Source organism: Sparus aurata, chromosome 14 (assembly GCF_900880675.1).
Source record: "Sparus aurata chromosome 14, fSpaAur1.1, whole genome shotgun sequence".
In the NCBI taxonomy this organism is placed as follows: Eukaryota; Metazoa; Chordata; class Actinopteri; order Spariformes; family Sparidae; genus Sparus; species Sparus aurata.
Window position 1 is genome coordinate 6,908,888 of NC_044200.1, and position 16,330 is coordinate 6,925,217.

General features: G+C 44.4%; 1 protein-coding gene across 3 annotated transcripts; it reads right to left on the bottom strand.

Moving 5' to 3' along the window:
- Positions 1–535: 535 nt before the first annotated feature.
- Positions 536–15,986, bottom strand: scaf11 (SR-related CTD-associated factor 11). 3 transcript variants are annotated; one of them, XM_030440157.1, is made up of 15 exons: positions 15,770–15,986; positions 10,785–10,825; positions 10,471–10,616; positions 10,249–10,332; positions 8,975–9,054; positions 8,568–8,644; positions 8,450–8,487; positions 8,288–8,361; positions 7,768–7,893; positions 6,242–6,342; positions 3,434–5,668; positions 2,724–3,046; positions 2,458–2,619; positions 2,213–2,332; positions 536–1,393 (listed from the first exon to the last, which is right to left on the bottom strand). In XM_030440157.1, exons 2-15 carry the CDS (start codon positions 10,801–10,803, stop codon positions 1,298–1,300), a joined length of 3,681 nt encoding a protein of 1,226 aa, XP_030296017.1. In that variant the 5' UTR covers positions 10,804–10,825; positions 15,770–15,986; the 3' UTR covers positions 536–1,297. The 3 variants fall into 3 exon arrangements, with proteins under 3 accessions (XP_030296017.1, XP_030296018.1, XP_030296016.1); XM_030440158.1 differs by having other exon boundaries at positions 2,724–3,049; positions 3,443–5,668; positions 8,568–8,647; XM_030440156.1 differs by having other exon boundaries at positions 8,568–8,647.
- Between the last annotated feature and the right edge of the window lie 344 nt (positions 15,987–16,330).

Genomic DNA, 16,330 nt, shown 5'->3' on the forward strand with positions numbered 1-16,330 from the left:
CCTCGCCCTGCAAAAAACCCACAGATGTAGAATTTCTTATCCCGGTGATATTTTGCAGCAGGTGTGTAGCAGCACGCACACACACACACACACACAGTGCACGTGCTGCTTTTGTTTTTTTCTCCGGCCTGGCGTTGGACGCGCAATTGAGGCGCAGAAGTAGACGGGGAGGGAAGAAGAAAAAAAGAACAGGAACAACACAAAGAGAAACCGATGATTGAAACTGAATGCTCATTTCCATCACATTTCTATTAAAATGTGCGACACCCCTAATCTAACAGCAGTATGCCCCGTGTAGCCGACAGAAACTTTCCACTTGATGTCTGGTGGTTCTTTCTGTGGAGTAAGTAGGGGGGGAGCCATTATGTTTAAACAGTAGGAAGCCAACACCTGAACACCACACACTGTTTCAAATGTGATTTTTGTCAAGTGTTAAGCAGAAACCTCACAACGACACAGATGAAAACAGATATGAAACACTTCCTGTCTTTAAACCGACCTTCAGGTGAAGCCTCTGACAAACACACGCAGCACATCAGGAAGCAGCTAATTTATTTCACTACTCTCTGGATACTTTGCAACGTTCATGTTCATCCATTGACATTTATTACACATTCAGGCAGGGGGTGGGGTTAAATTCACTCGATCTGTCCCCCCAGGTCCTATGCCTTACATTACACACTCGCTGCTGATTGGCCGTCTCACTTAGCATCTCCTAAACCAATCAGGGCCCTGATTACAATCACACGCATCAGATTCCAGCCCGTCATCGGGCCACAGAGATTAATAAAGGCAATGCACTGTTTTTTTTTAAACTAGGCTTTCATCTGAAATATTATATAATATTTTAAAAAAAGAACATTGACAATATTCAATTAATAAGCTATGCCGTCAGGATGCCGAATAGGAGATATTCATCGTACCAGCCGGCATCCCGGGAGAGGCTCTCCACTACATGAGCTGTTGTCGTTCACTGAGCGTTGCATCTTTAGTATGAACCGTCCCACCCCCACACGCTACCCTGCGCTCCTTACAGTAGTTCCCAAGTCACATGATCTATGCAAAATAAAGGGCTCTTGCATTACAATTTCTGATTGGGTAATTCTTTTTCTAACAAAATATGAAAATCTATAGAAAAAAATCTTCATCATTCAATAAAAGGTAGATATCAAAAAAAGAAAATGTCGGCGCTCCGTTGTCTTTCAGTTTGGAGGCCAAATTCCAGCAAGAGGAAATTGCACTTGAGCAGCTGAATGGGTCTGTGAGGGCGTCGCCATGCCGGCAGCAGGGCGGGGCTTCACTTCTTGCGGGCGTGCTTGTATTTGTCCACATAGGCCTTGACCAGGTTCGCCACCTTACTGGAGTTCACCTCACCACTCTTGCTGTGACACACCTGAGGAGGCAACACAGTGAAAGTCAGATGCACTCACAATTATGGCAAATACTAGCGGCAGGCCGGGGGAAATGCTTACTGGGAAGAGGGAAAAAAGAAAAGATGGGTTATTTCTGAATTTCTAATAGTTTCCCCAACTGACTGTTGACTAAATCCCTGCCCTGCAGATCAATTGCCCAAATGTAGCTGTGGAACCACAAAGAGGCATGGAACCAACATCTCAAGCTCTGGATTCAGCACAAGTTGCAATTATTTGCATGCCTGGCTAACCAACTTAATACGGACAGCAGTATCAACTAGCAGCATTAGTGTTAAGTATTTCCCCAGTGTGTGGATGCTGGTCCTGGATGCTATCAGAGTTTAGGCTAATGTTAGCGGCTCTGTTGTGTTCTTTATTGGATTGTTATGTTGTGTTTTTAGTTAGCCTGGACTCTTGTTTAAGAAACATACTGTTGGTGACAGGTAATAGTGGCAGCAGGCTAATCAAAGTGATCCATCATCTAGAGGTATTCCCATGCCACTTAAGGCACATTTATATATTTGTTTTAAAACAAGTCACCTGGAAACATTAAAAAAGTCAGCCACAGACAGCATTTGAACCCAACTCATGGAGCCAATGTTAGCTTAATTAGCTAGCTTCCAGCACCATATTCAACATCACTGGCTAGAAATGTGTCTAACCGCAAAAGTTACTAAAACTTTAAAAGGTAAATCTGCCTGCCTCATTATCTTCAAATGCATATTTGCTATTTGAGAATGGAAAGCTTGACAGGCATATTATCAATTGGTGGTGAAATTCTTAAAGTGAAAAGACTTTACCTTCTCTACTGCTTTGCGGACAATCTCTTTGTACTCGTCCTTTGTGATTTCCTTCCTTTGGTAAAAGGGTTTGATGGCTGTCTTCACTTCATTTACAGCTCTTTCTTGGATTTGTTGTTTCTAAAGCAGAAAATAGGAGATCAGATTACTTAAAGTGACAGTGACAGAAATGGACAGAAAAACATAACACTTTCTTGAAAGACGGTTTTGGATGGTGTGACGAGCAGAGGGGGGCAGCAGGTTACCTTTTCTTTTTTGGAGCTGTCAGCTTGAGCCCTGTTATAATGTCCGGGCTGAGTTGTAGAGGATGGTAACACCTGACTGGGTGCCAGGTGGGCCTGGGTCGGCACGGCTTTGGTTGGGGTGGGGAGAAGGGCAGGTTTCCCATAACCCATTGTATTCGCCATCTAGAGCAAACCAGAGAATGACTGTGAAATATCTGCTAAAGAACAGTCCTTGTGTTATTTATTTAATTTGTTACACTTCTGTCTACATCCATAATAAACCATACCTGTGTCATGTAGCCATCAGACTGAGCTGCAGCTGTCTGGCTGCCTTGCTGCATGGGTGGAGGTGGTGGGGGAGGAGGCGGGAGGCCTTGAGTGGCGACAGCAGGGACCTGAAGCAGTGGTACAGCAGGGTGGAGATGCACAGGGACCTGAGGGGGCATGGCGTACGGTGCTGCTGGCTGCAAGCTGACTGGCAGAGGTCCTCGCGGGCCCTGCATGGGGTAGTGATGGTGAAGGACATTCAGCTGAGGAGGAATCGCGTTCATCACGGGCACCGGGGCGTTACCCGGGACCGCCTGGGCAGCGGGCTCGCTTTTAGTGGGATCTGTGGACCGAGAGAAACAAAATTAAGAGTCTCTCTGGAGAAATGTGAAAGACAGTTAAATGTTGCAGTTGATTTAAAAGGACTGTACATTTATGTAAAGCAAATATCAAATGACATCACATTTGTTTTGTGCCTGTTCACAGTTGAGGTACTGGGGCTAGATACAGCACTGAGATTTACCTTCCTGGTCTGGCCTTAAAGAGAACATTCATCCAAAACACTGACTGCTGCTCCTATTCTACAGGCGACGTCTGATTTGTTACTTGCGTTTTTACTGTTTGCATTTTCTCAAGCAGCAGCAGTGCTGTGTTTGGAGTGGTGATTAATAACTGTATATAGAAGTCTGGTTTCAAAGTTGTGGGGAAAAAAATCGAGGAGGGTTTCAACCTGCTGCTGCTGCCGCTGCTGCTGCTGCTGCTGCCGCCGCCGCCGGCTGCTCTTCCTCCTGTCGGTTCCAGCCTCCAGGTCCTCTCTCCCTCTTGGAATAATAATCCTGAACGTCTGCGGGTAGTGTCCTCCTTACAGCCCAGCTGGATGCGGATGACCAGCCCGACCTGTCAACCATGTCTCCCTGGTCTGAATCTTTCCTCCGGCCACCGCCCCGGTTTTCATTGAAGCGGCTGTACGCATCATTCCCTGAATTGTTTCCTGTACCTGAGAAGTTGTTTCTGGGCTGCCAGCGGTTGTCACCCGCTTCCTCCTGCTGGTTGTAGAAGCTACGGTTGCTGCCGCCTCGTCCTCCGCCCCGGCCGCGGTCAAACCCTCCACGACCGCCCCGACCCCGTGGCTCTCCTCTCCCGCCACTGTTGCGGCTGTCTTCCCAGCGTGAGTCACGGTTCTTGACGTCAGCTTCACTACGACTCTTCTCTGTAACCCAGTCAGGATTCTCTGACCAGCCCTGGCGTTCGGGGGAACTTTCTGTAGGCACACCATTTTCAGAGCGCCCAGCGCCTCCTTGATACCTCCGTCCCTCACCACCAGGCGCACTGCCCTGCCCAGACCTCCAGCCGCCTCTACGCTCCTTCCTCTGGGGAGACTGCTCTCTGGAGGCTGGCCGTTCAGGGCTGGCCCCTCGCCTGTAGGACCTTGTTCTGGATCGTGAGCCAGACCGAGAGCGAGACCTGGACCTAGAGCGACTCCTGGATCGACGCCTCCTCCTTTCGCGACTACGCTCTCTCCTAGAATAGTCTCTCTCACTGTCCCGCTCCCTGTCTCTTTCTCTGCTTCGAGCTCGGGATGAGCGGCTAGAGGGCGGACTGCCGTCACGTTCTCTAGACCGTGAGCGCGAGCGCCTGGATGATTCTCGCTTGGACTCCCTCTTAGGTGACCAGGTAGAACTTGGGGAGTGGAAGCGAGAGCGGCGCTGTCGGCCATTCTTCCTCTCTTGGCTCTTTTCTCTCTCCTGTTGGTCCTTGTGGCTCTCGTCCTTGGAAACCTCACTTTCAGAAGCAGGAGGTTCCGCAGCAGCCGAGGCAGCGCTCTCCTTCGGTTGTTCCAAAATAGAATCGTTACCATGCTCACTGATGGGTGAACTGCAGTCCATCGCGACAACTTCAGTGTCATCCTTGGATGGACAGTCCTCCTTGGTTCCTTCTCCAGAGCTGTCAACTACTGATGGCTCTTCTGATGCAACTCTCTCTTTATTGACAGCGTCAGAGGCTTTAGATTCTGGGATGGCCATGTCATCCTCCGACTCTCCAGCAGAGGGGGAAGCTGGTTGTGGAGAGTTCTCGCATGATTCAGCTTTAAGTTCCTGTGAAGATTCTTCATTGTTTAATTCTTCCGACTCTGCACAAATCTCCATATTATCATCCTCCTCGTGACTTTGTGGGGAGGACTGGCTCTCGAGCGGAGCACTCTGAAAGTCAGAGGGTGACGGCGAAGTTCTTATCTCAGAGTCCTTTTCTACAGAGGAAACGGAGCTCGGTGGCTCTTCGTCCTCTTTCTCCTGCTCGCCATCTGACTCTGCTGCCGACAGCTCCTCGTGCTCTGAGGGACAAGACAGGTCGTTGTCTCCCTCGTCCGGTTTCTGTTCATGTTCATTCAATTGTTCCTGAGGCTCATCGCTGTCCTGTCCCACATCGTTACTTAAAGGTTCGGCGTCTTCTTGCTCGTCAGTAGAGTTGACACCATCCTGCTCTCTATCGAGGTTCTCTTCAGCATCAGACTGTGGCTGCTCCGAGTTGTTGAAATCCTGCTCCTTATCCGTTTTTTCTTCTTCCTCCTCGTTGTCAATTTTGTCAGCCACGTCACCTTCTTCCTCCTCCTCACTTGCTGCCGGGCTGCTTACAACTTCAGGAGATCGTTTTTTCCTTGTTGGGGCTTTCCGTTTCCCACTGGCCTTTCGGTTTGTTACCTGTTTGCCCTTCCTCTTTGCCGGAGCCTGAGAACCCCTGCCTGACTTGGCAGTCCGGCCGGTAGACGAGTCCGAGTCGGACGAGTTGGACTGTTGCGGTGACGGGGCAGATACAGGAGCCTCTTCCTGGCTTTTACTGTGTCGTCCAGATCGGCGGGCTGGTACAGACTCGGCCTCTTTGGTGGGAGCTTTGGAGGTTGAAGCTCGACCGCCTCTCTTCTCTCCTCCTTTGGGACACGTGATGGCGCAGACAACACCTTGAAACACTGTGGGAGAGATACTATATGAGTAGATGTATTTACAGATGCAGTTCCTTCACAACATGTAACCAGGATAACATAAAGTGTTTTTGCAGGAAACTATGTTATCACATTGGAGTTCACCTTTGAACTTTTGGACATAAAATGTCATTATTTCATCATTTTATCCTATTAAACATGTTTACTGAGGTCACAGTGACCTTTGATATCCAAAACCACAGGACAGCCCATAAACTCTGTGTCTCCAGCCACCACTTAGAGGCTACAGGCACATTAGCATTTACATTAGTTAACATCCCTCCATTTACACATTAAAGCAACATTATCTAACTAATTTTAAGGGTACAGTGTCTTGTAACAGAGTGAAGGCTGTTTCTGCCTCAACCATTCTGACCCCATCACTTGTTTCTGCGCTATGTTAATATCCATGTTTACTTCATGGGATTAACAACAGTGGTGTTACACTCAGAAACTGTGCGGGGGCTCCAAATCGGACACAATGGCAATTTCTACATGGTGCTGCTATGAGTACCAATGCAAATAAAATTATTCATGCCACGAAACTCAGATAAGACTCACCAAAATGACCGGGCCCAAACAGCGTAGCAGAGGTAAAGGGAGATGAGCATAGACCAAATGGAAACGGGCTGTGGTTCCAACCGCTGGGATGGAAACTCTGCCTGTAAAATCAACAACATAGACAACTTAGATCAAAGATACCATGCAGTCCGTTGCTTCCGTTACAGACGAGTGAAGACGAAATTAGTGCTGTCATTTTCACATTTTCTGTCAACTGAATAACAGCATCACGTTTTCCTCACATCAGTATGTCTTCATGACTTCAGAACAGTGTTTTATTATTGTGAAACTAAAACTGAACACATGCTGTGCAGCAGTGTGTTGGAATACTAGTTTTACTACTCGATGGAGAAATAACACAGCCTATGGCTTCTACTAATGTCATTAACGTCACTACCACAGTCTTCCCCGGGCCTCGTGAACACAGCAAATTGCTCTTGTCTTGGTTTGATTTTGTGTAGCCACGGGGAGACTCCAACAGAGGCAGGGCGCGACCAGTTTGTGGTGTGGAGCTGTATCATTGAACTAAACAGGAGCATGATTTCACATGAGAGGAATCTCAATGCCTCAAGATGTGCAAATCAAATCAGCTCTGCCGGTGGTGAAGGTTTCATTTCACCTTGGGACACACCCGACCAGCAGAAAGCTAGACCAATAACACATTTGCCTGTTGCAGAGGTACGGGTCAGAGCGGCGGGTGGTGCCAGTGGCTTGTCTATTTAACTTTGTCAGGCTCTGTGGGTGTTTACCAACATTTAGCTTTTAAAACCTATTGAATTATTAACACTAAAAAGAAATCAGGACGAATTTGAAAATACAAACAAATTGTTAACAAATAAAATCCATAAATTCTGCTCAGATTGAGTGTTACCCACCAAAACACAGTGTGTGTATTCTTAAGGTCAAACAAATGAGTTTGCAAACATTTTCAAATCCGATTCTTTGACATTTAAAATCACAAGGTGTTTAAAGTCATGTTTTAATAGCTTGAAGTCTTCGCCTTTCCTTTATTTAGATCATTATTGTATTTCTTAAACCAACACTACTCCCTGTAAGTCTGTGGAATCATGTAAAACCACATGAACGATTTATTTTTATCTGTAAAGCAAATATGATCTGTGTTAATTTGATCTGATAAAAGCAAACCAGGAAGTGAAGTTGTTCATGCCCATCCTTTATACTGTCTATAATATTACTTTCCAAAGTCAGGTCATGATAAATATGAATTGTAATGATTTGAAAACGGTACAATCATAGCGACAACGACCTCAATCCCAATAATGTGAAAGATTTCTCTCACATGACAACTGCAGTGTGCTCCTTCGGTTTAAACCAAAGCATTAAAGACTTCTCTCTGCTTTAGAATGCAACAGGAGAGAGCTCACTGTGAGCAACGACACAGCCTTGAGCGAGAAAACTTTTTGCTTAAGGGAAGTTAGATTAGAGTGAGCATAAAGGAGAAAACGGCAACAACATTAACCGGGGCAAACAAAGTGATAATTAGCGCTCAGTTGGGATTTCCTTACCTTGAGGAGCCGTTAGCGGGGATGGGAGCAGCTGGAGAGAGCCACGGACAGTCTTGTGCCTGGGGTTTGCACTGTTTGAATGTGGTGTCATACGGTACGTCCTCTGCCGCCCAAACAGGCTCCACACTGCAGGAGTATGAACAAGACATAAGACTTGTTTATGTGTTGCAAATGATTAAGACTGAATCATTTAAATTTCTAGCATTCTTCCTAAAAAAAAAGATGTGGCAGATGAACATTTAAGATGTACTAAAATGAAATGAACAGACCATTTGTAATAATTTGTCTTGTACTTCAGTAGGAAGGTTTCTTAAAACACCACCCCCCTGACCTATTACCATCCCTGTGAACTGGCCTACTTCTCCTAATTCTCTTTGATAAGATCCCAGTGACTAGTGAAAGAGACAATGATCACCAAAAGTATCTCATTTCAGATTTCTGTGCTGTGTAAACCACAGGGAACGCCCTCTGTGTAATACTGTATTAGTCAAAATTCATCGTAGATGGAAGTGGGACTTACACGTCCTGAGCCGATGTCGTCATTAATGACACACAAGGAGACGGTGACCATGTGCAGCACTCTGTTCCTCTCACCTGGAGGAAACACATTAATCGTGGATGAGATTAAAACTGATGTTCCAACGAAACATGAATATAGGACAAAGAAAACAATGTAAAATACCTTTTTCCTGCTCAGTGATGAGGGGTCATCATCGTTACCTGGAAGAAACATTTACAGACCGTTAGAGCCGGCTGACAAAATGTTAAAATGTTCTTGACAAAGAGGAGTTTAAACCTACATTTCCTCACGAGCCCCTTTGTCTTGGCGTCTGCCGTCCGCTCTACTTTTTGCCGTCTCGATCTTCTCGTGGGCTTGCTTCTGAAAAGAAAAACAACAGTGGAATTGTTCTAAAACCATCATAGAGATTCAAGCAGTAAGCAGAGCTCATTAACAATTTTCTCTGATCTCTATAAAGTCCTTTGAGAATAGCTTAAAGGAATAGTTCAGGTCTTTTGATGTAGGGTTGTGTAGCGCTACTCGCTGCTCGTCAACACCGGCGGAGAGCTGACAGTCATCTACTGCAGGTGATACACTGACTAGGGATAAGTGCCTCATGCAACACCACATCAAAAGACCCGAGCTGTCCCTTAAAGTGCAAACCTTATGATGATAAATAAAAAATAAAAAGAGTTGGCTCACACTCACTTCATACAGACTTTTTGTTCTGGGTTTCTACAGCAGCAACTCTCAGCTTCAAGTTGAGTTGTCCGCTTCCTCACAGGAACCTTAGAACAACAATGACAGAGGCACTTTTAATTTTGGTGCATAAAGGTCAGTCGAGTCTTTGTGTGATTGACTGACACAGCGGACCTGGCAGCAACACAATGTCAATACAATCCGAGTGGTAGCTGTAAGCTTTCAAGCCAAAGTTGTGAATACATGTGTGAAGACACCGGCGTCACCAATAACAGGGACATTTTACAAGAAAAGATGCTCAATACCTGTACAGCGCTGTGATGAAAATAGTTATAACATTCAGCCACTAAATGAGGCATCTGTGTCCTCCCTATCACTGAAACCACAAGCTCTGTGGATGTATTATTTTAAAATATTATTTGTCGACATAAAAAATGTTGCCAACATGACCTTTAAGTTACAGCTTAATGCACACTGAACACTTTCCACTGCTGCAGCTACACATTAAAAGGCATTTACCTGATGAAACACGGGGATGACCTTTACTATGCAGTAGGCTAATCATAGAAACACAATGTGTTTGCCGGCGAGTTTGGCATTTACCACTATCGCAACCAACATGACAATGGATCAGTCTGAAATATGTCAGGTGGTAGTTTTATAAAGTTTGTGGGTGTAACGAAGCAAGTAGCAGTCTCAGGAAGCCGTAAGATGAAGATCTGCTGGCGACAGGCTGCATGCCTACAACTTCTTAGTGCATGATATAAAGCCAATATCCTTCATTAACATTATCAGCATTTGCCTTCAATCTGAAATGCTGCTAAATATGTGCTCTTTCCTTGACAACAAATTCTGCGCAAAGTCATTTTCTCAAGTGATAAGTGAAAAGTGACTCTTGCCAATCTGTGCTGCGAAAAGCCAAGCAACAGTGGGGGCAGTGGGCAAGTAATGTAATCTGTGTATGCCTGAACACTGTGTAACACCAGGAACACAGACTACCACAGCGAGCCCACTGCAGTTATAGCACATCAAAACCACATCACTTAACACCTAAACTGACATTTGCAGGTATAATTGAAGCTGTTCAAAGTGCTTTAAAGTGCAAACGAGTCAACAGGCAATTGGTGTTTGAAATGCAATGTTTTGACTGGCTATATGCAAAAGAAGCTGTGTCTACAAAGACACGTGAAAACCAGAATGTCAAGTGTACGCAGTTCCCTGAAGCTTCTGGAAGCCGAATGTAGCCATGACTCCCTATAACAACCAGCAGCATCCAGACTGACCTGTACACAGCTGAGGTTCCCGTCCCATCTGTAAACATTAGTGAAAGGTCGTCTGTCCACTGGGCAGGACGGAGCCGTCTGCAACTTAAAAGTGAATTCAACAAACAAAACATCATTAACATATTGATGCAAAATGCATACGATTTAAAGACGAAACGGTTCACATGGGTCTGAATGATTTGCAGGCCAACAACAACTACGTTATCACACATTGAGAGTCACCTCTGCCCACGTGAGGAGGCATCGGAGGCAGAAGACGTGGCAGCAGCTGTCGGGCATGGCGAGCTCGCCTCCTGCCAAGACGCCCAGGCAGATAGGACACCTCTCCGCCTCCTCAGCATCCGCCCCGTCAGGCGGGCCCTGGCCGCCTAAACACACACGAGATTATTTATGAATCAGACGTGATATTTTCTACTCAGTGTGAGCACAAAAAGCAGCTCTTAGATAAGAGCTTTTCAGAGTGGGAATGCATGGATAGAGTACAAATGATGGGTCACGGCAGATTACAACTAAAATAGCATTGTGCTGTGTCTTACCACTTCCAGCTCCAGTCATGTCCGGGCTGTCCTGATCACCACTACAACACAGAGAAGAGGAGAGATCTTTAAGATGAAGGTGTCGTTGAGGCACAGGAGAGGAGAACAGCTGATCAGGTACACTCGGTCATGCACTTTGTTAGGCCCTCAGGAAATTACTGTAAAATCTCATTATCAAAGCTTCTAGACATGAAAGAAAAAACTGCAGAAGACTCATTTGTCAAAGTGATTTGAGACCCGTTACATTGGAGTGTTTACCAGCTCCACTCCTCACTATTACGTTTTAGAAAGAGAACATGCGGGATGTGATATTCCAGTTCAGATGAGGTGAGGTTGCATGTTTGGTATTTGGATGTTTATCTTCAGCTCAGCCGGTCCCTCTCTACTAGCAGCTCCCACAAATTAAGCAAACAAACAAAAAAAAACACTCAGCTCGGCCACCACAGCACTACAGCATTTAATACAAAACTGACTCGAGTCGTCCTGATTTCATTTTTTCATTAGTCTTCAAGTATTTTGACTGCTCATCTCCACCTACTTGGGTGCGTCCATTCAAGAATCTTACATTTCAACTGTACCCTCGTGGTGTTGTTGACAGTTGTCAGGGCATAAAACCACCATCAGATGTAGCTCTTTACAAATGTAGGAATCAAACAATGGTATAGCAGTCACTGCTCATTAGAAAATGTCTGAATGGAGAATTGAATTGTGACCTTAAAATCGAAAAGGCAAATCAAACTGTGGATTTGGGAAACCGCAACACCCTCGCTAAAGACAAAAGGAAAGTTAAGAATCGCATAATTCTTTCCCAACTTAGCAAAAGATAGAACACAGTCATCTGGGATGGACAAATCAAATGTAGACACATGATCTTGTCAGTGAACGAGCCACAAGATGCGGTCTGTCTCTAATGGAGCGGAGAGTTACAGACAAAATTACATATCACAATATTTTTGAAGCAAAATCTAAATTTTGGATCAATGTCTCAGTACCATAAATATTGCTTTGTTATCACTGCATTTTTTGTTTTTCCATTGTCAAAAGTTGTGGGTAGTAGCTAGCACTATTCCTGATATCATCTTGGTTGAGGCTCCAAGCCAACTGGGCCGAAAATAAACGGTGGAGTAAAAAAAACACGGCAGACCATCGAATTGAAGCACAACAAGCACGCGCTGTACCATACTGCAAACTGCTACAACAATTGTTGAATTCAACTGACCCAGATTTTTAAATATGTCAGCCTGCAAAACCACACCATGGTTAATAGACGAAGTGCAGACGTTCCTTTTTGCTGGTGAGAATCTCAAAAAGAATCGACATCCACCACTGTTCTTATTATTTTATGCTGCGTTGAAGGGGATGTCACGGCAGTTTCACCAGACGATTGCCTACACACTCCTGCCTACAGAGGGAGGACACCAGCTGCAGTACCTGGCAAAGTAAAAGTACCTGGTACAAAGAGCGTGTCATGTCAAGTTGAGCAAAGCTGCGTCATGCAGTGGAAACAGGACGGACGAGTGCTGGTTCACTTGCAGAAAATTACACACAAGATAACTCGGTGAAAAATGATCCATAGTTGTGTATGAAGTTATGCAACATTTGCCAAATTAGCACAAGGCCGTGCCCACAACAAGCATCGCAATCAAAGTTCGAAGCATCATTAATAACTGACATTTTAATTGTCAATCAATAAAACAGTAAAGCTTTATCATGACACTGTGATAACCCTAACCGCAGGAAATGGATGGTACTTAGGGATGTCCCGATCACGTTTTTTTTTTACCCCGATCCGAGTCCTTTGATACTCGGTAAATGCTGATACCGAGTCCCGATCCGATACTTAGCCTTAACTAATATCTTCCTGGATAATACAGCTGTGTTAAGAAAGAAATTAGCTGCATCCAAGCTGTTCCTTAATAGGTTTTTTTTAATTTGTTGAAGCAAAGTATATACTTTCATACGGCTCTTTCTTATTCTGCATTTGCTATTGCAACATTGGCCCACCACCTTCCTTGCGTTAGCAGGTGAGTCTGTGACGCTGCACTGTGACAGCAGACCCTCGTGTGCAGCCAGCTGAAGTGTGTGTGAGACGCAGCCCACGATTGGTACCTCCATATCAGCCATTGCTTTTTACACATTCCTTACATTGTCACATAAAATGATGTGGATACGTTGCTTGTCTATTTCATGATCAGCATCTCCTAAGTTGCCTGTTTTACATGCTCTGCTGTATCGGACACAAAACTAGTGCGCATACCGGCACGTTGTAACTCGAAAGTGGAATCAATGTAATGTAATGCCGAGATGGTGGGGCATACCGGGGATACAAAAACTCCAGGTGACGAAGAAAACCCTGATCCTCTACCACAGAGATGAGCTGGTTATCCAGAGCGATTCATTTAATTACCTTCTCTGTAATATTTTATCGTACCAAATGTGTAGTGTTAAATGCAGCTCTTTTGTTACCCCCTCGCAAAACCGTCGTATTGCAGATGTTACATGTCACCGTTGGACTATTTTCGTGTTCTTATTTAAGTTATTTCCACACTGCAGACATTTGATCCACAGGTTTGCCAGAGTAACGTTATGCACGGGTTCTGCCACAAATTGTGCTCGGACATTAAAAAAAAAAAAAAAAAAACGGCCTTCCACGTTCAAAATTGCTGATGCCCGCTCACATCCCTCCACAACTCTAACTTTAAGCTCTACAGAATCAGTTGACATCTTGCGAGCTGATTGATTTTCAGACTGTAGAAAGTTTTCAGACAGAAAGTGAAGTGCAAATTAAAACTCCTAATGCGCCAACTACACGTTACCCCTGAGCTAGCTAGTAAGAATGCCAGGGTGGTTATGTTCAGCTGACTGAGATCAGAAGTCATCAGAAAATCTAGCTCCATTTTATCCTTCAGTGGGTGAATTCTCATCCAAACCATCAATCTTACTGACTTCTTATGCAACTGCACCACCACCGACACGAACTGTGTCTGAACGTACAGTAAAGTGAACTCATCTGGATACTGCTGCAGCATAGACAACAACAAATCAACAGCAGTCACTGATAGGCTCATCCCGATTTCAAATCTAAATCAAAAATTGATTGAAATGACATTTCAAATTTCAGTCGTCGAAATCAAATGCAGAATGGGGACTTATTCTTTCTTCATATAGTCTTTTCTTCTCCGCTCCTCCTTCCTTGTGCTTATCCAGCACGTGCCTGGAAGAAATGAGTCTTCACAGAAAACACAGCGAGTATATTGAAAATTGAATGTCGAAGCAAATCATGAATTTGGAATATCTTTCAGCTGAGGTAAGTAAAGTGGTCATCCACAATATCAGACGCTTGTTGGTCTGATCCTCAAAAATGCAAATGCAAATCGGGGGAACAGAGAAAACACATGGACACTAAACACGATGTGATCGTTAGCTCGGGCTTCTCGTGTTTCCTGCTACGAGTTTCTGATGCTGGTGCAGCTAGTTTACAGTGACAACAACGTTGAGTTAGTTGATAGCCGCTGCAGTAATTCTCTTCTTTTGGGTACACACATCTAACAAAAACATCTCTATTACAAATAATTGCTGAAATTGTGGCAATACAGATAAAACAAAGAAATAACAGAAAACGTCATTTTGTTTTTGACATAAAAACATGGAACATATTTGACACGGATCACATAAACTTGTTTCCAGAACATTGTGAAAAATAGATGTAGTGCAGCACAGAATTTACATTTTCTTTGTGCTATACTGTGATCATGCGTTTTTTTTTTTATATTGTGATATCTTATAGGTAATATTATTGACATGGTCCTTTCATCAGTCAGTTTGTTGTGAGAGGAATATTTTTCTGCGTGAGACTTTTAAAGAGGCGACTCTAAATTGAATACACAATAAATGTACAGCAAACACTTACTGTATGTGCATTACTAGAAAACAACAGTGTTAGCTGCAGGCCTAATTCTAAACTTTAAGGGCTGATTCAGTGCTTAACCACTCTAGAAGTGAAAGTGAAATATTTTTCTGTTTCCCACACTGACTCACTGTGTTTGGCTCCAGTGATCGACACACACTGACAACATGGCCTAAACCTCTTGCAAACAGCTACTGACAACATTTACGATCAGCTGAAGTCTGAACAGTAACTTCACATTTGTTTATCAGACTAATGCTTGCAGACTTAATTTTCAGTGTCATGTTGAACAAATCTGACCATAGGAGACCATCTGACCTGTCTAGCAGCCCCAGAGTGAACAGACTGTGCCCGAGATTTAAAGCCTCTGATAGCTGATCCTGTCTTTGAGCTGACCGCTTCCATTGTGACGATCTTTAATATTTGTCAAAGTGAAATCTGTTCAACACTCAGACCAGAGCCTCGGCGATGGGGGGGCTACGGTTTGATTCCCAAACACTTGCAATAAATCAACTAAACACAGGCCATTATTCATTAGCACTGTGCTCAAACTGTCAACTTTAGCACCACCGTTTCATTCGTAAACCAAGCGTTAGCCTAACGCCGGATTAAAACGATACGTTAACTTCTATCAAACGGGCGTCAATGATGAAGCTAACTAAGCAGCAGTTGAGCTGACAGGAAGATACATTTGAAAGATTTCTGCTGTTTTGACCCAGCACGGCCTGCCTACTGAAGATATAAAATTAGCACCAACTTGATCAACCAGTGCCAACACGACGGTAACAACATGGTTGTTGTTGGTTAGCCAGACAGCTACTGCTAACGTTAGCTAAAAACAGAGCTACCTGAGAGCTAGATGGTTGCTGTTAGCACGACAGCAAACAAGGCTAAATAGTGTCTAATATTAGCCACGATGATTGCATTGAAGGTCACAAGTTAGCCCGGTTGGCTAGCGGGCTGCAAGCAGGTTTAGCTTGAAGCTAACTAGCCGCTTTGAACAACAGCACCTGCCTACGTCGCTTTTAGCTTGCTAGCAGTTAGCTCTGGTTAGCTAGCGGCAAGTGTCGTTACTCACCTTTTAAGTGCTGCTGCAGCTGCTTTGCACGTAGTAAATAGTTTTTAGCGTCCCGACTCCTGCTGCGAAGTGCTGACGAATGGTACTATCCGGGAATTGCTTTTGCCAAATAACGGAGCGTAGCTTTCAGAAAGTCTCAGCCACATGTCTTGCGGTCTTGCTGAGAGATGGAGCAGCTGGCGCCCCCCGCCGGAACCGCCGGGCATTACAGAGCAGAGTGGATTTATCCCTCTTGTGGCATTCACAAAGAAGTAACAGCAACAACAGGCGGAGTACACTGTGGTGTTTGTACACTACAACTGTATTCAACTTCTTCTAACAGAAATAATCCTCTGTATTTGCTTATTTATATGGCAAATGGATGATAGATAAAGTAGCTATCTTAAGAATTGAGTAGTAAAATGAGTGTAGATGCACAGTATCTTTATGTTTTCAGGTAATCCCAGATACAATCAAATAAAGTCTAATATTTGCCATCCATAGGAGTCAAACAGGGCACTGAGGATTGGTGAGTTGTCCAAAGTTAACTTCTAGAAGACATTATCAAGCCTGACAGATTCA